Below are 21,440 nucleotides of genomic sequence, written 5' to 3' on the forward strand. Positions count from 1 at the left end.
TCAGACGACCAGAGCAAGAAATTTAGCTGGGGAAGATTAGAACCGTAACGTCCTCGCGTCAAACAACCCAGTTCAGTCGAAGATTCAAGCTTCTCTACTTCCTGGAGTGATGAAGAAAGCTGGCAGAAATTAGTTGAACTTTCTTTGATATTGCTGCTTCTTTGTTGCAGGTGGCCTTCCTTATCTTTGGGGTGGGTCTACTTGACTTCTGTGGGCAAGTGTGTTTCACACCATTGGAGGCCCTTTTATCGGACCTTTACCGAGACGAAGAGGACTGTGGCCAGGCTTTTGCCATGTTCTCCTTCATGGTCAGCTTGGGAGGTTGTGTGGGCTATTTGCTTCCTGCATTGGACTGGAGTCACACTGTGCTCTCCATTTACTTGGGAGGCCAGGCTGAGTGCCTGTTTTTCTTGCTCATCCTCATTTTTATCTCTAGTGTGCTTATCACCATGAAGGTATCTGAGGAACCTTCATGTGCCAGCACTGGAATAGTAAGCTCAGGATCTCTACTGGAACAAGGAGCTGGAGCTATGGAGGCCAGCCGGTGTGGAGCACCACGTTCTTGCTGCTACCTGCTGAACTGCAAGCTAAGGCTCCTGAAGTCTGGACCTTTACTGTGCTTGTTGAGAACATGCTGGTCCATGACCCCAACCATTTACAGGAGTTACTGCCATGTTCCCAGGGTGATGAGGCAGCTCTGCGTGGCTCAACTCTGCAGCTGGATGGCTGTCATGTCTTTTATGCTCTTCTACACTGACTTCGTGGGCGAGGGCCTGTACCAGGGTGTGCCCAGTGCGCTACCTGGCAGTGTGTCCAGGCAGAGATATGATGAAGGTCAGATTTACCCTCCCTTACACATTATTAAACATTTATGTATTGAGATGATTCATTCTTTTAAAGAGCTTTGAATTAAAATTGGACTTTTCATTGAAGATTATCAAATTCCTGTAGTTAATCTGCCTACTTATTGACTGGTAGTCATTAAGGTTTTTGAAGGCAAGATCACTTTTTTAAGTCAGACTAAAAAGAAAAATCCGCTGGCATATGTTCAACACTTCATCCTGTGTTTAACAGTTGGTATTTCAGGATAATGGAGCCAGAACTGAAACTTGATATAATATCTGCCACTGAAAGCTTTCAAAACCCAGTTTAGTCAAACATACACATTTAAATTTGCAGTGGGAAAAAATGACAGCTATATATATATGCACACACACACAGTAAAACTCGCCTAAACCATCCGTCATCATATAAACCCAAAACTCCCACTCACCGGGCAAATGCAAAAGTTGCAATGTTTTGTGTAGTTTTCCATGTAGTAAACATCGCATATACCGGCTTTTGTATGCCGGATTTTCGCTCACATTGGTCAAAACGTCCTATCCCATCACAATTAATTCCATTAAAAACCCCTCGTTTGTACTGGACAGAGCAGTCTGGTTGTGCCCAGTCGTAATAAAGATACAAAATGCACCAATTTGAGGAAAGTGGGTATTGTATTTCCTTGATTTAAAAGCTTGGGCGTTTTTTTTTTTTTTTTTTTTTACCATGTTTGGACCTGGCACCTAAATGAGGCAGGCCTTTATTCAAGGGTGCCAATTATTAACAAAATGCTGCTTATTGCCTGCACTGTAATATGGTGTTAAGTTTCACACATCTCCCTGGGTGTGGCGAAGAAAGACAACAGATTAAATCTGTGCCCTCTGCATGGCTTTGAATGTTTGGCAGAAAAGTCTACAAATATGACCAACTTTACAACACTGAGTTAGCAAAGCCCAGATAAATATGGAGGGTTGCGTCAGGAAGGGCATCCGGTGTAAAACAAGCCATAATTAAAGATGCAGAGCACAAACGAATTTCCATACTGGATCAGTCGAGGCCCTGGTTAACAATGACCGCTACCAGTGCTGTTGCCCAACAGGGTGCCGGCAGAAATTGGGCTACTGCTGAGAGAAGAATAGGAGGAAAACAGTGAGAGAAGAGGAAACTACAACCCCTGGCAAAAATTATGGAATCACCGGCCTCGGAGGATGTTCATTCAGTTGTTTAATTTTGTAGAAAAAAAGCAGATCACAGACATGACACAAAACTAAAGTCATTTCAAATGGCAACTTTCTGGCTTTAAGAAACACTATAAGAAATCAAGAAAAAAAGATTGTGGCAGTCAGTAACGGTTACTTTTTTAGACCAAGCAGAGGAAAAAAATATGGACTCACTCAATTCTGAGGAATAAATTATGGAATCACCCTGTAAATTTTCATCCCCAAAACTAACACCTGCATCAAATCACATCTGCTTGTTAGTCTGCATCTAAAAAGGAGTGATCACACCTTGGAGAGCTGTTGCACCAAGTGGACTGACATGAATCATGGCTCCAACACGAGAGATGTCAATTGAAACAAAGGAGAGGATTATCAAACTCTTAAGAGGGTAAATCATCACGCAATGTTGCAAAAGATGTTGGTTGTTCACAGTCAGCTGTGTCTAAACTCTGGACCAAATACAAACAACATGGGAAGGTTGTTAAAGGCAAACATACTGGTAGACCAAGGAAGACATCAAAGCGTCAAGACAGAAAACTTAAAGCAATATGTCTCAAAAATCGAAAATGCACAACAAAACAAATGAGGAACGAATGGGAGGAAACTGGAGTCAACGTCTGTGACCGAACTGTAAGAAACCGCCTAAAGGAAATGGGATTTACATACAGAAAAGCTAAACGAAAGCCATCATTAACACCTAAACAGAAAAAAACAAGGTTACAATGGGCTGAAGAAAAGCAATCGCGGACTGTGGATGACTAGATGAAAGTCATATTCGAATCTGCATTGGGCAAGGTGATGATGCTGGAACTTTTGTTTGGTGCCGTTCCAATGAGATTTATAAAGATGACTGTCTGAAGAGAACATGTAAATTTCCACAGTCATTGATGATATGGGGCTGCATGTCAGGTAAAGGCACTGGGGAGATGGCTGTCATTACATCATCAATAAATGCACAAGTTTACGTTGATATTTTGGACACTTTTCTGATGTTTGAGGATGATGAAATCATTTTCAAGAAGATAATGCATCTTGCCATAGAGCAAAAACTGTGAAAACATTCCTTGCAAAAAGACACATAGGGTCAATTTCATGACATAGGGTCAGTGTCAACGAGCAGATGTGATTTGATGCAGGTGTTAGTTTTGGGGATGGAAATTTACAGGGTGATTCCATAATTTATTCCTCAGAATTGAGTGAGTCCATATTTTTTTCCTCTGCTTGGTCTAAAAAAGTAACCGTTACTGACTGCCACAATCTTTTTTTCTTGATTTCTTATAGTGTTTCTTAAAGCCAGAAAGTTGGCATTTGAAATGACTTTAGTTTTGTGTCATGTCTGTGATCTGCTTTTTTTCTACAAAATTAAACAACAGAATGAACATCCTCCGAGGCCGGTGATTCCATAATTTTTGCCAGGGGTTGTAGAAGGGTGGAAGTGAGAGTCGGGACGTTGAATGTTGGCAGTATGACTGGTAAAGAGAGAGAGCTGGCTGACATGATGGAAAGAAGAAAGGCAGACCATATTGTGTGTGCAAGAGACCAAGTGGAAGGGAAGTAAGAGCAGGAGTATAGGCAGTGGGTTCAAGTTGTTTTATCATTGCGTGGATAGGAAGAGAAATGGTATTTGGGTCATTTTAAAGGAAGAGTATGTTAAGAATGTGTTGAAGGCTAAGCAAGTGTCTGACAGGGTGATGAGTGTGAAATTGAAGGGGTGATGATGAATATCATCAGTGCATATGCCCCACAGGTAGATTGTGAGATGGAGAAATAAGATTTCTAGGGTGAGTTAGATGAGGTGGTGGAGAGTGTGCCCTAGCATGAAAGAGTGGTGATCGAAGGGGACTTGAGTGGGCATGTTGGCGAAGGGAACAGAGGTGATGAGGAAGTAATGGGTAGATATGTTATCAAGGGCAGGAATGTGGAAGGGCAGATGGTACTTGATTTTGCAAAAAGGATGGAAATGGCTGTGGTGAACACTTACTTTAAGAAAAGGGAGGAGCACAGGGTGACATATAAGAGTGGAGGAAGGTGCACCCAGGTGAAGTACGTTCTTTGTAGGAGATGCAAGCTAAAAGAAATTGGAGATTGTAAGGTTGTGGCAGGAGAGAGTGTAGCTAGACAGAATAGGATGGTGGTTTGTAGGATGACTTTAGAGGTGAAGAAGAAGAGAGTGTGTGCACAACAAAGGATCAGATGTTGGAAGCTAAAGGAGGAAGACTGTTGTGTGAAATTCAATGAAGTACGCGGGAGAAACACTGGATGGAGGGGAAGCAGTTTTGGACAACTGGAAAAGTACTGCAGATGTGGTGAGGGAGACAGTTAGGAAGGTGCTGGGTGTGACATATGGACAGCACAAGGAAGACAAGTAGACTTGGTGGTGGAACAAAAATGTCCAGGAAAGCATAAGGACAAAAAGGTTGGCAAAAAAGAATTGGGATAGCCGGAGAGAGGAAGAAAGTAGAGAGGAGTACAAGGAGATACAGTGTAAGGCAAAAAAAGAAGAGGCAAAAGCTAAGGAAAAGGCATATAGCGAGCTGTACAAAAAGTTGAATAGTAAGGAAGGTGAAAAAGAACTTGCTTGTACTGATTGGCCAGACAAAGGGACAGAGCTGGACGGTAGGAATTACAGACTCATTTATGGAGGTGGGATTATACCAAGGATCAGTTGAGTCCTTTCTTGTTGGCAATGGTGATGGACAGGTTGACAGATGAGATCAGACAGAAGTCTCCATGGACTGTGATGTTTGCAGATGACATTGTGTAGTGAGAGTACAGAGCAGGTTGAGTCTAGTTTGGAGACGTGGAGATACGCTCTGGAGACGATAGGAATGAAAGTCAGTAGGAGCAAGACTGGGTACGTGTGTGAATGAGAGGGATCCCAGTGGAATAGTGCAGTTACAAGGAGTAGAAGTGGTGAAAGTAGATAAGTTTAAATATTTGAGGTTAACTGTCCAAAGAGAGTTAAAGAGAGTGTGGGAGAGAGGTGAAGAAGAGAGCGCAGGCAGGGTGGAGTGGGTGGAGAAAGGTAGAAGTAGTGACTTGTGACTGAAGAATATTTGCAAGAGTAATGGGGAAAGTCTATAAGACCGTAGTGAGACCAGCTATGTTGTACAGCTTAGAAACAGTGGCACTAACAAAAAGACAGGAGGCATAGTTGGAGGTGGCAGAGCTGAAGATGTTGCGATTCTCTTTCGGAGTCACGACAATGGACAGGATTAGGAATGAACATATCGGAGGGACAGCACAGGTGGGATGGTTTGGAGACAGTCAGAGAGGCGCGATTGAGATGGTTTGGACATTTGCAGAGGAGGGACCCAGGGAGAAGAATGCTAAGGATGAAGCCGCCAGGTAGGAGGAGAAGGAGGAGGCCAAAGAGGAGGTTTATGGATGTGCTGAGGGAGGACATACAGGTGGTTGGTGTGACAGAGGCAGACACAGAGGACAGGGTGAGATGGAAATGATTGATCTGCTGTGGCGACCCCTAACAGGAGCAGCCGAAAGTACACTCAACAAAAATATAAACGCAACACTTTTGGTTTTGCTCCCATTTTGTATGAGATGAACTCAAAGATCTAAAACTTTTTCCACATACACAATATCACCATTTCCCTCAAATATTGTTCACAAACCAGTCTAAATCTGTGATAGTGAGCACTTCTCCTTTGCTGAGATAATCCATCCCACCTCACAGGTGTGCCATATCAAGATGCTGATTAGACACCATGATTAGTGCACAGGTGTGCCTTAGACTGCCCACAATAAAAGGCCACTCTGAAAGGTGCAGTTTTGTTTTATTGGGGGGGCGGAGATACCAGTCAGTATCTGGTGTGACCACCATTTGCCTCATGCAGTGCAACACATCTCCTTCGCATAGAGTTGATCAGGTTGTCAGTTGTGGCCTGTGGAATGTTGGTCCACTCCTCTTCAATGGCTGTGTGAAGTTGCTGGATATTGGCAGGAACTGGTACACGCTGTTGTATACGCCGGTCCAGAGCATCCCAAACATGCTCAATGGGTGACATGTCTGGTGAGTATGCCAGCCATGCAAGAACTGGGACATTTTCAGCTTCCAAGAATTGTGTAGAGATCCTTGCAACATGGGGCCATGCATTATCCTGCTGCAACATTAGGTGATGTTCTTGGATGTATGGCACAACAGTGGGCCTCAGGATCTCGTCACGGTATCTCTGTGCATTCAAAATGCCATCAATAAAATGCACCTGTGTTCTTCGTCCATAACAGACGCCTGCCCATACCATAACCCCACCGCCACCATGGGCCACTCGATCCACAACATTGACATCAGAAAACCGCTCACCCACACGACGCCACACACACTGTCTGCCATCTGCCCTGGACAGTGTGAACCAGGATTCATCCGTGAAGAGAACACCTCTCCAACGTGCCAAATGCCAGCACTTGCCCACTCAAGTCGGTTACGACGACGAACTGGAGTCAGGTCGAGACCCCGATGAGGACGACGAGCATGCAGATGAGCTTCCCTGAGACAGTTTCTGACAGTTTGTGCAGAAATTCTTTGGTTATGCAAACCGATTGTTTCAGCAGCTGTCCGAGTGGCTGGTCTCATACGATCTTGGAGGTGAACATGCTGGATGTGGAGGTCCCGGGCTGGTGTGGTTACATGTGGTATGCGGTTGTAAGGCTGGTTGGATGTACTGCCAAATTCTCTGAAACGCCTTTGGAGACAGCTTATGGTAGAGACATGAACATTCAATACACAAGCAACAGCTTTGGTTGACATTCCTGCTGTCAGCATGCCAATTGCACGCTCCCTCAAATCTTGCGACATGTGTGGCATTGTGCTGTGTGATAAAACTGCACCAGAGTGGCCTTTTATTGTGGACAGTCTAAGGCACACCTGTGCACTAATCATGGTGTCTAATCAGCATCTTGGTATGGCACACCTGTGAGGTGGGATGGATTATCTCAGCAAAGGAGAAGTGCTCACTATCACAGATTTAGACTGGTTTGTGAACAATATTTGAGGGAAATGGTGATATTGTGTATGTGGGAAAAGTTTTAGCTCTTTGAGTTCATCTCATACAAAATGGGAGCAAAACCAAAAGTGTTGCGTTTATATTTTTGTTGAGTGTATATGTATATATATATGTGTGTATATATATATGTGTGTATATATATATATATATATGTGTGTGTGTGTATGTGTGTATGGAAACTTATTCCCAGCGGATATGCATATGTCAGTGGTATAAGACAGGCTTGAGTGTGATAAGAGAGGTTCTTGCCATATATCTGTATCTCTGTTTGGAAATTTAACAGAACAGGACTGAAAAAGAACAGTAGATGGGGAAATTGGGCCTCAAGTAAAGATAAATGAGGCAGACCACTTCATCTTGTATAAAGCAGTTAAACATTCAGGACCTTGTCTAAGTTAAGTCTAAAAGTTTTCCTTTCAGCAAGGCACCCTGTCTTGCAACCCAACTCTCTAAATCATTATGTAATCCCTCATTTCAGGTTGTATTTTCTATACTTAATTATGTTATTCTTTCCTTCTTACCAATGCCCATGAAAGGCACCTTTTATTTCCCCATTCTTGATCTTGGCGTGACTTTTTGTAGTTTTCCTTCATCTGTCCACAGCGTTTTGTTTTTTTTCTTCTCACTCCTCCTTTGTCTCGCTCCTTGCTTTGTTTGCATTTTACTTTCCTCGCTTTCTTCTCACTGTGTCTGCTGGACCACAAGGAATGTCATACTCACAGAGAGCGAATTTCAAAGAATCGGCACATAAATAACATGTTCATTCAAGTTGGGTATATCACCCAGACAAATAATTTTGAAGGTTGTCTGAGTCAAATTTGTTTAAACAGAAACATAACAGATGTTATTAAACCATGTTTCAGGCTATAGGTGTTCTTTTAGAAGAAACTAAATCTGCAGTTATGTAACTGCATGCATTTGAATTACTTATAATTCGCAACACTTTTTGCCTTTGTATTGGATGCAAAAACTATCTGTGAAGTCTTCTTAAAGGACATGTCCCACAGAAATCATAACAATTTAGATTTAGGCTGTTACTGACTATCCGATGATACATCGGGATTACTTTGTGCACTTCCGTGACCAGTCTCAAAGTATACAGCATTCACATCAAACAGCTTTGGAGACTGCCAAAAACAAAGTACTCATGAGGATTCATTTTTCTAAGTGTTACTTTTTATTTATTTATTTATTTTTATATAATTTATTGTCTTTTAACAAAACAATGCAACACAGGGTAATCCAGCACAGCATAGTCAGTGTGAAACTAACTAATAAAATGAATACAGGGTCTGCATGTGAGCCAAGATGTCAAGAAAATACACCGCCAGGAGCTGGGCGATTTATCATGGAATTAAGAATTGGTTAAAAACTCAGAGTGAGTGAGTAAAATTTTAGTTATTGTTATTTTTATTCTCCAATCGCCCAGCTCTAACAGAGCAATTATTGATTGTTTAAAGACAAAATTTGAACCACCTTTGCAGAGTGTATCAGTTAGGTCCTGAGGAAGATGATCCAAGAGCGGTTGCCATATTTTATAGAAGGTGTCTGAGTTGCCTTTCAAAAGTGCACTTAAGTGTTCCATTGGAAAAACTCTAAATGTTTCTCTGTATCATTGTGTAATGGATGGGGGTTGTGCCTGTATCCATTGAAGCAGGACGCATCTTCTTGCTATATGTAGAAGTTTGCGCAACAGCTTTATCTGTCCAGGTAGCACCGGCAATCTCTCAAATAGTCCAAAGAGAAATAAAACAGGATTCATCATGATCACACAGTGAAGATGGAGTGAAGCTCAATAGCAATATTTCTCCAAAACCTCATTATTAACGGACATTCCCAGATACAGTGGTAGTAAGTACCCACAGTGTTCTTACATTTTAAACAGAATGGTGAAATTTGAGGGTTAATTTTATGTAGAAACTGAGGGGTACGTTGGAGTTTGTGCAAAATTCTATATTGGTTTTCCCTGAGCCGATTGCAAGTAAACAATTTCCAGCAATCTTGAGGGCGCTTGACCAACTTTCAGTACCAATCTCAATCCCAATGTCTGATTCCCAATGTGTTCTAGAATTCCCGATGTGGGAGGATTAATTTCCAGTAATTGTGCATAGCACAAAGAAAGAAATTTCTTTTTAGGTATGGCCTCCTTATTAAATTTAAGAAGGAATGTTTCTAGTGAATTAAGAATCGGTTGATCCTTAGGAAAAGAGAGCGAAGATTGTACAAAATGTCTCACCTGGAGAAAACCAAAAAAGTCATTGCGAGCGATACCATAAATGTTTTGAAGTTGTCTGAAAGACATAAGATCCCCCCCTTCAAACAGGTTGCAAATGAACCTCAGGCCCTTGGAATACCAGTTGTCAAATATACCAACACTTCTGCCAGGGGTAAATAATGTATTTTTAATAATAGGCTGCAGTGCACTTGAAAAATCTTTCTGTCCAAAATAAACCCTTATATTATAAGTGTTACCAAAAGGATATTGTTATTCCTCACCCCCACTGGTAGTTTGTTTAAACCCAAGGATAAAAAACTCAACAGTGATAGGGGTTCACAGCACCAGCTATCAACATGAGGTTCAGTTTGATGAAAAAATGAATGTACCCATCCTGATATTATCCTGACGTGACAAGCCCAATAATAATATTTAAAGTTGGGTACAACCCCTGGCAAAAATTATGGAATCACCGGCCTCGGAGGATGTTCATTCAGTTGTTTAATTTTGTAGAAAAAAAGCAGATCACAGACATGACACAAAACTAAAGTCATTTCAAATGGCAACTTTCTGGCTTAAGAAACACTATAAGAAATCAAGAAAAAAAGATTGTGGCAGTCAGTAACGGTTACTTTTTTAGACCAAGCAGAGGAAAAAAATATGGAATCACTCAATTCTGAGGAAAAAATTATGGAATCACCCTGTAAATTTTCATCCCCAAAACTAACACCTGCATCATATCAGATCTGCTCGTTAGTCTGCATCTAAAAAGGAGTGAACACACCTTGGAGAGCTGTTGCACCAAGTGGACTGACATGAATCATGGCTCCAACACGAGAGATGTCAATTGAAACAAAGGAGAGGATTATCAAACTCTTAAAAGAGAGTAAATCATCACGCAATGTTGCAAAAGATGTTGGTTGTTCACAGTCAGCTGTGTCTAAACTCTGGACCAAATACAAACAACATGGGAAGGTTGTTAAAGGCAAACATACTGGTAGACCAAGGAAGACATCAAAGCGTCAAGACAGAAAACTTAAAGCAATATGTCTCAAAAATCGAAAAATGTACAACAATACGAATGGGAGGAAACTGGAGTCAACGTCTGTGACCGAACTGTAAGAAACCGCCTAAAGGAAATGGGATTTACATACAGAAAAGCTAAATGAAAGGCATCATTAACACCTAAACAGAAAAAAACAAGGTTACAATGGGCTAAGGAAAAGCAATTGTGGACTGTGGATGACTGGATGAAAGTCAAATTCAGTGATGAATCTCGAATCTGCATTGGGCAAGGTGATGATGCTGGAACTTTTGTTTGGTGCCTTTCCAATGAGATTTATAAAGATGACTGCCTGAAGAGAACATGTAAATTTCCACAGTCATTGATGATATGGGGTTGCATGTCAGGTAAAGGCACTGGGGAGATGGCTGTCATTACATCATCAATAAATGCACAAGTTTATGTTGATATTTTGGACAATTGAAAGGATGTTTGGGGATGATGAAATCATTTTTCAAGATGATAATGCATCTTGCCATAGAGCAAAAACTGCAAAAACATTTCTTGCAAAAAGACACATAGGGTCAATGTCATGGCATAGGGTCAATGTCAATGAGCAGATCTGATTTGATGCAGGTGTTAATTTGGGGGATGAAAATTTAGAGGGTGATTCCATAATTTTTTCCTCAGAATTGAGTGATTCCATATTTTTTTCCTCTGCTTGGTATAAAAAAGTAACCGTTACTGACTGCCACAATCTTTTTTTCTTGATTTCTTATAGTGTTTCTTAAAGCCAAAAAGTTGCCATTTGAAATGACTTTAGTTTTGTGTCATGTCTGTGATCTGCTTTTTTTCTACAAAATTAAACAACTGAATGAACATCCTCTGAGGCCGGTGATTCCATAATTTTTGCCAGGGGTTGTAGAGCAAGACCGCCCTCGTCAGTTGGATTCTGCAAGATCTTCATTTTAAGCCTAGGTTTCTTTTCGTGCCATATAAATCTTGATAAAAGTCTCTCAGTCTCAGAGAATATTGCTTTGTTAATCTTAAGAGGTAACAGCTGCATAGGGTAGAGTATCCTGGGAAGGATATTCATTTTGATGAGACTTATCCTGCCTGACAGCGACAGAGGGAGGTCAAACCACCTATTTAGGTCACTTTTTACTGTATTCACAACCGTTTTAAAATTTAGTTTGTATAATTCAGAGGTACTTGCTGACACCCTTATGCCTAGATATTTAAATCCTTCAGTTGACCATCTGAAGGGAAAATTTGGTGGTGGGTCCCCTCCCTCCCCCAGAGGTAAGGCTTCAGATTTATCAAAATTAATTTTGTATCCTGAAATTTGTCCAAATGTGTAATAATTGAAAGAAGAATTGGAATGGATGACTCTAGTATGGTAACAAATAGCAGCACATCGTCTGCGTAAAGTGAAATTTTGTATTAAGTATTTCCCAGTGTGATTCCAATAACTTCAGGATGAGTTCTTATAGCCTCTGCAAGTGGCTCTAAAGCCAAAGCGAATAATAGGGGAGAGAGGGGACAACCCTGACGAGTACCCCTGCCCAGAGGGAAAGCGTCAGAGGTACACCCATTCACCAAAACCCTGGCAGTGGGAGCCTTGTACAGCAAACTCACCCAGCTGACAAAGTTAGAGCCCAATCCAAACCTCTCCAGCACATTAAATAGGTACTCCCACTCCACCCGATCAAAAGCCTTCTCAGCATCCAATGAAATGGCGAGGGCCTTGTAGCTTCTATTTTGTGAGTATTGTAAGATGTTTAAAAGTCGCCGCATGTTGGAGTGGGAGTATCTATTCCTAATAAATCCGGTCTGGTCGGGCCTCACGAGAGTTGGCAAAATCTCTTCCAGTCTCCCAGCCAGAATCTTGGATAATATTTTACAATCTACTCCTAGCAGGCTGATCGGTCTGTAAGATGTACACAAGTCAGGGGGTTTATCCTTTTTAAGGATTAAAGATATGTGAGCCAAATTCAAAGTAGGAGGGAGTGTTCCACGCTCAAATGATTCCTTATACATTTTTAATAAGGGATTTATAATCTTAGGAGCCATTTTTTTTTTTATAGAAGTCCAGTCCAAACCCGTCTGGGCCCGCCGCTTTCCGGCTCTGTAATGATTTATAGCTTTTAAAACTTCCTGAGTGCTTATAGGTCTTTCCAAATCAACCCGTTTTTGTTGAGATAATACAGAAAGATCAAGTCCATTAAAAAAGTGTCACTTATTTTTGTTGTGCCCTCACATTCAGAAGAGTAGAGTTCTTGATAAAAATCCCTCATTATTTTACAAATATTCTTTGATTCAAAATGCAAATCATTCTTTTTATCTCTAAGAGAAGATATTGCAAAAGATCCACCTTTTCCCTGTGCGAGGCGGGCAAGAAGGCATCCCGGTTTATTTCCTGACTCAATTTGTTTTGCATAAAATATTACTGTTTCTGCTTTTTGGGTAAGTAATTGGTCTAGAGCGGATCTAGCTGCATCTAATTTCTTGAGTACAGATTCAGACGAGGACTGTTTAAATTCCGTCTCCAAAGTTGTGACCTGCTGTTCCAGTTCCAGTTGTCTACAGAGTGTATTCTTCTTTTTTGCAGCTGTAAATGAAATAATAGAACCCCTCAGAAATGCTTTGCTCGCCTCGCACAGGGTGGAGGCGCTCATTTCAGGAGTATCATTTGTAGATATGAATAATTCCCATTGGTTCTCGATATATTTTATAAATACAGAATCACTTAGGAGAATAGGATTCAGGCGCCAATGTCTCGCCAGAGGATCACAGTAGGGTGTCAGTAAATCCAGAAAAACTGACAAGTGGTCAGAAAGGACACATGGGTTAATTGAACATAACTGGGTCCTATCAAGAATAGATCTAGAGACATACAAGAAACCAATTCTAGAGAAAGACTGATGACGAGAAAAAAAGGTAAAATCCCTAACATTCGGATTGCAAATCGTCCAAGCATCGAAGAGGCCGAGATCAGCACACAGGTGAGATGTAGCTTTTACCATTTTAGAAAGTGGTTGACTTTTAGGTGGGTGGTAGTTGGAGCAGTAAGAAAGACCACAATTAAAATCAACACCAATTAAAACATGAAGAGGACATATAGATGAAATTTTTGACAGAATTGTAGAATAGAACGTGCCGTCATATGTATTTGGGGCATAAACACTGCCAAGTAAAATTTGTTCCCCATATAAAACCCCTGTAATTACCACAAAACGTCCTTCCTCATCTTTAATAATTTTATCCACTGTAAAAGGTAAGTTTTTATGAATAAGTATTGCCACTCCTTGACTCTTTGAGTTAAAAGAAGAATAGAAAAGCTGTCCCACCCAGTCCCGCTTTAGTTTTAAATGTTCAAAGTCAGTTAGGTGGGTTTCCTGTAATAATGAAATCAATTTTATTTATATAGCGCCAAATCACAACAAACAGTTGCCCCAAGGCGCTTTATATTGTAAGGCAAAAGCCATACAATAATTACAGAAAAACCCCAACAGTCAAAACGACCCCCTGTGAGCAAGCACTTGGCGACAGTGGGAAGGAAAAACTCCCTTTTAACAGGAAGAAACCTCCAGCAGAACCAGGCTCAGGGAGGGGCAGTCTTCTGCTGGGACTGATTGGGGCTGAGGGGAGAGAATCAGGAAAAAGACATGCTGTGGAGATCAATCACTAATGATTAAATGCAGAGTGGTGCATACAAAGCAAAAAGAGAAAGAAACACTCAGTGCATCATGGGAACCCCCCCAGTAGTCTAAGTCTATAGCAGCATAACTAAGGGATGGTTCAGGGTCACCTGATCCAGCCCTAACTATAAGCTTTAGCAAAAAGGAAAGTTTTAAGCCTAATCTTAAAAGTAGAGAGGGTGTCTGTCTCTCTGATCCAAATTGGGAGCTGGTTCCACAGGAGAGGAGCCTGAAAGCTGAAGGCTCTACCTCCCATTCTACTCTTAAAAACCCTAGGAACTACAAGTAAGCCTGCAGTCTGAGAGCGAAGCGCTCTATTGGGGTGATATGGTACTATGAGGTCCCTAAGATAAGATGGAACCTGATTATTCAAAACCTTATAAGTAAGAAGAAGAATTTTAAATTCTATTCTAGAATTAACAGGAAGCCAATGAAGAGAGGCCAATATGGGTGAAATATGCTCTCTCCTTCTAGTCCCCGTCAGTACTCTAGCTGCAGCATTTGAATTAACTGAAGGCTTTCAGGGAACTTTTAGGACAACCTGATAATAATGAATTACAATAGTCCAGCCTAGAGGAAATAAATGCATGAATTAGTTTTTCAGCATCACTCTGAGACAAGACCTTTCTAATTTTAGAGATATTGCGCAAATGCAAAAAAGCAGTCCTACCTATTTGCTTAATATGCACATTGAAGGACATATCCTGATCAAAAATGACTCCAATATTTCTCACAGTATTACTAGAGGTCAGGGTAATGCCATCCAGAGTAAGGATCTGGTTAGACACCATGTTTCAAAGATTTGTGGGGCCAAATACAATAACTTCAGTTTTATCTGAGTTTAAAAGCAGGAAATTAGAGGTCATCCATGTCTTTATGTCTGTAAGACAATCCTGCAGTTTAGCTAATTGGTATGTGTCCTCTGGCTTCATGGATAGATAAAGCTGGGTATCATCTGCGTAACAATGAAAATTTAAGCAATGCTGTCTAATAATACTGCCTAAGGGAAGCATGTATAAAGTGAATAAAATGGGTCCTAGCACAGAACCTTGTGGAACTCCATAATTAACCTTAGTCTGTGAAGAAGATTCCCCATTTAAATGAACAAATTGTAATCTATTAGATAAATATGATTCAAACCACCGCAGCGCAGTGCCTTTAATACCTATGGCATGCTCTAATCTCTGTAATAAGATTTTATGGTCAACAGTATCAAAAGCAGCACTGAGGTCTAACAGGACAAGCACAGAGATGAGTCCACTGTCTGAGGCCAAAAGAAGATCATTTGTAACCTTCACTAATGCTGTTTCTGTACTATGATGAATTCTAAAACCTGACTGAAACTCTTCAAATAGACCATTCCTCTGCAGATGATCAGTTAGCTGTTTTACAACTACCCTTTCAAGAATTTTGAGATTGGCCTATAATTAGCTAAGATAGCTGGGTCAAGTAATGGCTTTTTAAGTAATGGTTTAATTACTGCCACCTTAAAAGCCTGTGGTACATAGCCAATTAATAAAGATAGATTGATCATATTTAAGATCGAAGCATTAATTAATGGTAGGGCTTCCTTGAGCAGCCTGGTAGGAATGGGGTCTAATAGACATGTTGATGGTTTGGAGGAAGTAACTAATGAAAATAACTCAGACAGAACAATCGGAGAGAAAGAGTCTAACCAAATACCGGCATCACTGAAAGCAGCCAAAGATAACGATATGTCTTTGGAATGGTTGAGTAATTTTTTCTCTAATAGTTAAAATTTTATTAGCAAAGAAAGTCATGAAGTCATTACTAGTTAAAGTTAAAGGAATACTCGGCTCAGTAGAGCTCTGACTCTTTGTCAGCCTGGCTACAGTGCTGAAAAGAAACCTGGGATTGTTCTTATTTTTTTCAATAAGTGATGAGTAGTAAGATGTCCTAGCTTTACGGAGGACTTTTTTTTATAGAGCAACAGACTCTTTTTCCAGGCTAAGTGAAGATCTTCTAAATTAGTGAGACGCCAATTCCTCTCCAACTTACGGGTTATCTGCTTTAAGCTGCGATTTTGTGAGTTATACCACGGAGTCAGGCACTTCTGATTTAAAGCTCTCTTTTTCAGAGGAGCTACAGCATCCAAAGTTGTCCTCAGTGAGGATGTAAAACTATTGACGAGATAATCTATCTCACTCACAGAGTTTAGGTAGCTACTCTGCCCTGTGTTGGTATATGGCATTGGAGAACATAAAGAAGGAATCATATCCTTAAACCTAGTTACAGCGCTTTCTGAAAGACTTCTACTGTAATGAAACTTATTCCCACTGCTGGGTAGTCCATCAGAGTAAATGTAAATGTTATTAAGAAATGATCAGACAGAAGGGGGTTTCAGGGAATACTGTTAAGGTCTTCAATTTCCATACCATAAGTCAGAACAAGATCTAAGGTATGATTAAAGTGGTGGGTGGACTCATTTACATTTTGAGCAAAGCCAATCGAGTCTAACAATAGATTAAATGCAGTGTTGAGACTGTCATTCTCAGCATCTGTGTGGATGTTAAAATTGCCCACTATAATTATCTTATCTGAGCTAAGCACTAAGTCAGACAAAAGGTCCGAAATTCACAGAAAAACTCACAGTAACGACCAGGTGGACGATAGATACAACAAATAAAACTGTTTTTTGGGACTTCCAATTTGGATGGACAAGACTAAGAGTCAAGCTTTCAAATGAATTAAAGCTCTGTCTGGGTTTTGATTAATTAATAAGCTGGAGTGGAAGATTGCTGCTAATCCTCCGCCTCGGCCCGTGCTACGAGCGTTCTGGCAGTTAGTGTGACTCGGGGGTGTTGACTCATTTAAACTAACATATTCATCCTGCTGTAACCAGGTTTCTGTAAGGCAGAATAAATCAATATGTTGATCAATTATTATATAATTTACTAACAGAGACTTAGAAGAGATAGACCTAAGATTAATGAAAGGAAAAAAAGGCACATAATCTTTTCTGAAATTCTCTTTGAACAGCACAATGTTTATTTTCCAGAGAGAGAAAAAAAATTCTTACCAGTTCGCTTTTCCTGTTTATCTTTCAGGTGTGTTGACGAAGCCAGCAACAATTCCACGGATTCTTGTCCTTATCAGACTTTTCAAACCGTCTTTCTCGCCATCTTCACTCTGTCTGATGTCGCTCTGTGACACAGACACGTTGCAAAGTTCTTCTTTTAAAACTTTGAAAGTTCTAAAAGTTTGCGATGTCCACATGCTACTTTTAGCTAAGCTTCGCACAGGAGCCACACAGTGTCACCGCAGCAACCAACCAGTCCCGCTTTATGACAACTGCCATAATAGCCAGGCTCTGAGTGGCATTTATTCTCCTCGAAACTCCGCGGATCCGAGGAACTGATTTGTATCTGTAACAACACAGATCAGTGTCCGCGGACTTATAAAACTTGCATGATGTTGTAAAAAAAAGAACGCTTTGCGATAAGCATTTTAAAAACTCAGTAACAATCACAATTAAAGAGTACAACACTAACACCCCCACCCCCCTCCCCATGATGAAATCCGCGGAATCCCGCGGATCCGCGGAGTTTTCACAGCCCTGACACACGTACACAGATGCCAATTCTCTTTTAATATATTGTGGTGAATTGCGCAGAACAAAAACCAAGCCAAAACATTTTGTCTTTTCTGCATTCTGGCACAAGTAGGTGCTTTTATTTTTACACACCTACAGAGACCGTGGTGGAAGAAATCAAACGCACCACACTTCTCACTCACAGTAACGGCAACATGACACTTACCAGTAACTAAACTGAGTAAACCAACTGAACTACAAAAACACAATGAATCAATAATACAAGCAACACTGTTGAACTAACATGAACCACAACAGCAACATTTAAAACCCCAAACTCCCATGGTGCACTGCAGCACAATGTCCATTGCTCACTGTTGTTAGCTAATATCCCTAATTTCTCCAAAAATATTAGTCCTATCAACTTTCTATTTTCGCAGCATTCATCCTTGACCCAAATACATAAGCATACCAAACCAATTGTCAGCTCTCCCCAGTTTCTCCATGATCGAAGCCATACACACGCGCGCACACACACACACACACAAACACACACACGTACGCACACACACGCGCGCAACTTGGCTCATATAATATAGAAATATTGGAATGGATTGGTAAAACAGTTGCATCTTCATTCCTTCTCATGAGTTAGATAATGTATCTGTAAAGTTATGTTTATTACAGATGTAACATCTCGTCATAATGTCATTTCAGTTTCATATGCCCTGCCTACAATGACACGCATTGACACAGTGACATGCAGTGTTTTCCAATAGGTTGCCCAATGTGCGCGACACAAGTGGCACAAAACTAATACAAGCCAGAAATTTTTAACATTTCAAAATTTTCTTTGCGCACTGGCACACAGCCACGCACAATTCACACACAGTTCATGATAAGTTATTCATTGGCACATAAGATTGTGTGCCAGTGTGGGAATCAAATTTGTGCAAGTGTCAAGGTGCCATTAGTCATGCCAGATTTACACACAACTGAGCATGTGCACTGAGAATTTGACAACGGTCTATTCTACTGTAGCGGTGCACCAAGAAAAAAATGACCAAGTATCTCTGCCCATATGGACCTGGCTGTATGCAGTGTTCTTAGCGCTACATAGTGAAACACTGCAGGATCAATTGTAAAATAAAATATATAAAGAGGAATATAGACACCATCCGTAGGAAGACACCATAAGATTTTACCTTGTGCTTTCCCCAATTGTTGGTGAGGCATCTTGTTCAAATACTTTCTCCTTCTCCCATTTCTCTTGGATCTCAAGCTCAATCTTCTCAGAAAGTCTAATTTTGCTGTTCCCTTCCGCTCCGTCATTTACAAAATAAATTATGTAACACTTCTAAATCTAAAGTTTTTTTTTTCATCTTAGCACACTGCAAATTGTTTGGTTCTGACATGTTTATTTCTAGATTTAAGAATTTTATCTTTTTTTATTGTTTGTAGACACCCCCTTCTTTTTTTTACAGTGAACAGCTCCTTGTTTTATGGGCTGACATTTGCATTATTAAATACACTAGCTGTTTACCCGCCCCAGGGAGGGTTTGATTCAGACTGAAATGAAAACTTCATCTTCACCAACAAAGCTATCACCTCCCACCTATTCCAGAGAACTGATAGGGTGTGACAAAAGCTGCCTCAAGAAGAGAGTACTGTGACTGCTAGTGTTGCAAAAACAAAAAGGTAAAAAATTAAAAGGAAAAAGAACAGAAACGTATGACACCAACATTTTTAGCACACTTACTGGTTATTTAGCGCAAAAGTGTCTCTCCCCTTAACAAGTAGTACTACTACTACTACTAAAGTGCTCAGTAGCCTGTGTCACTCCCCATATGTCAAAGTATGTGTGCCACGTTTAGCTCAATTCTGAGGTGCTGTTTGGACAGGAGAGGGGGAGATGTGTGTGTGTGTGTGTGTAAATGTATATATATGAGACCAACACGGAGGTGGTTTTGTGCCGCGCCATGAGCGGCACGGTGGCGCATCCCTCCGCTCCTCTTTCCATGAAAAAAACTCCTGTAACAGTGGAATGTGCCGACAAAGTACTAATGTCCACATCTTCTGCCATTGTTGTGTAAGTCAGACGACGTCCCGGATCAACAAAGCCTTCACATTGGAAATGATCTGGTTGTTTCAGCCTGTCGAACGGCACTCGGAGTGCACCGCGCTCTCAGACGCTGTGGGCGGTCTTTAAACCGGCCGGAGCACTCCTTAATCTGTGTAATCCCCATAAAATCGTCCCTGAAAGCCATCTGAATTTTCCGAATGGTGTCCACCTGGAGGTCTCTCACAAGTTTCTGGAAAAAATTGATGCAGCAAAGCTCCAAATCGTTCAGACATTTTATTCGCAATAAAAATCCGACGAGAGGGGTGGACCACTGCTCACACAAAGCCTGCTCACAGGCGAATGACGCAACCAACAGGCGTGAAAAAACTCACGCATGCGCACGAAGGTTCAAGCTTGGCTGATGCAATCACATGTGATTCAAATCCATATGGTTTTTGAAAAAAATAAAAAGGTCGGATACTTTTCTAACAGACCTCGTATATAATAATATGTGTGTGTATATATATATATATATATATATATATAATATATATAATATATATATATATATATATATATATATATATATATATATATACACACACACATACATACAGTGGGGTAAGTAAGTATACTCAACAAAAATATAAACGCAACACTTTTGGTTTTGCTCCCATTTTGTATGAGATGAACTCAAAGATCTAAAACTTTTTCCACATACACAATATCACCATTTCCCTCAAATATTGTTCACAAACCAGTCGAAATCTGTGATAGTGAGCACTTCTCCTTTGCTGTGATAATTCATCCCACCTCACAGGTGTGCCATATCAAGATGCTGATTAGACACCATGATTAGTGCACAGGTGCCTTAGACTGTCCACAATAAAAGGCCACTCTGAAAGGTGCAGTTTATTGTTTTACTGGGGGGGGATACCAGTCAGTATCTGGTGGGACCACCATTTGCCTCATGCAGTGCAACACATCTCCTTCGCATCATCCGTGAAGAGAACACCTCTCCAACGTGCCAAACGCCAGCGAATGTGAGCATTTGCCCACTCAAGTTGGTTACGACGATGAACTGGAGTCAGGTCGAGACCCCGGTGAGGACGACGAGCATGCAGATGAGCTTCCCTGACAGTTTGTGCAGAAATTCTTTGGTTATGCAACACGATTGTTTCAGCAGCTGTCCGAGCGGCTGGTCTCAGACGATCTTGGAGGTGAACATGCTGGATGTGGAGGTCCTGGGCTGGTGTGGTTACACGTGGTCTGCGGTTGTGAGGCTGGTTGGATGTACTGCCAAATTCTCTGAAACGCCTTGGAGACGGCTTATGGTAGAGAAATGAACATTCAATACACGAGCAACAGCTCTGGTTGACATTCCTGCTGTCAGCATGCCAATTGCACGCTCCCTCAAATCTTGCGACATGTGTGGCATTGTGCTGTGTGATAAAACTGCACCTTTCAGAGTGGCCTTTTATTGTGGGCAGTCTAAGGCACACCTGTGCACTAATCATGGTGTCTAATCAGCATCTTGGTATGGCACACCTGTGAGGTGGGATGGATTATCTCAGCAAAGGAGAAGTGCTAACTATCACAGATTTCGACTGGTTTTGTGAACAATATTTTTAGGGAAATGGTGATATTGTGTATGTGGAAAAAAGTTTTAGATCTTTGAGTTCATCTCATACAAAATGGGAGCAAAACCAAAAGTGTTGCGTTTATATTTTTGTTGAGTGTATTTGATCCACTGTTAATTTTGCAAGTTTTCCCACCTACAAAGAATAGAGGTCTGTCATTTTTATCATAGGTACATGTCAACTATGAGAGATGTAATCTAAAAAAA

General features: G+C 40.9%; 1 protein-coding gene across 2 annotated transcripts in view; it reads left to right on the forward strand.

The window, feature by feature from the left end:
- slc45a3 (solute carrier family 45 member 3) overlaps positions 1-21,440 on the forward strand; it is a 125,629-nt gene that overhangs the window by 99,451 nt on the left and 4,738 nt on the right. For both annotated transcript variants that reach the window (XM_034177016.1, XM_034177017.1), the window contains exon 4: positions 171-834. In XM_034177016.1, coding sequence (XP_034032907.1) covers positions 171-834 — 664 coding nt within the window. The remainder of the gene's footprint in view (positions 1-170; positions 835-21,440) is intronic.

Source organism: Thalassophryne amazonica, chromosome 8 (genome assembly GCF_902500255.1).
Source record: "Thalassophryne amazonica chromosome 8, fThaAma1.1, whole genome shotgun sequence".
In the NCBI taxonomy this organism is placed as follows: Eukaryota; Metazoa; Chordata; class Actinopteri; order Batrachoidiformes; family Batrachoididae; genus Thalassophryne; species Thalassophryne amazonica.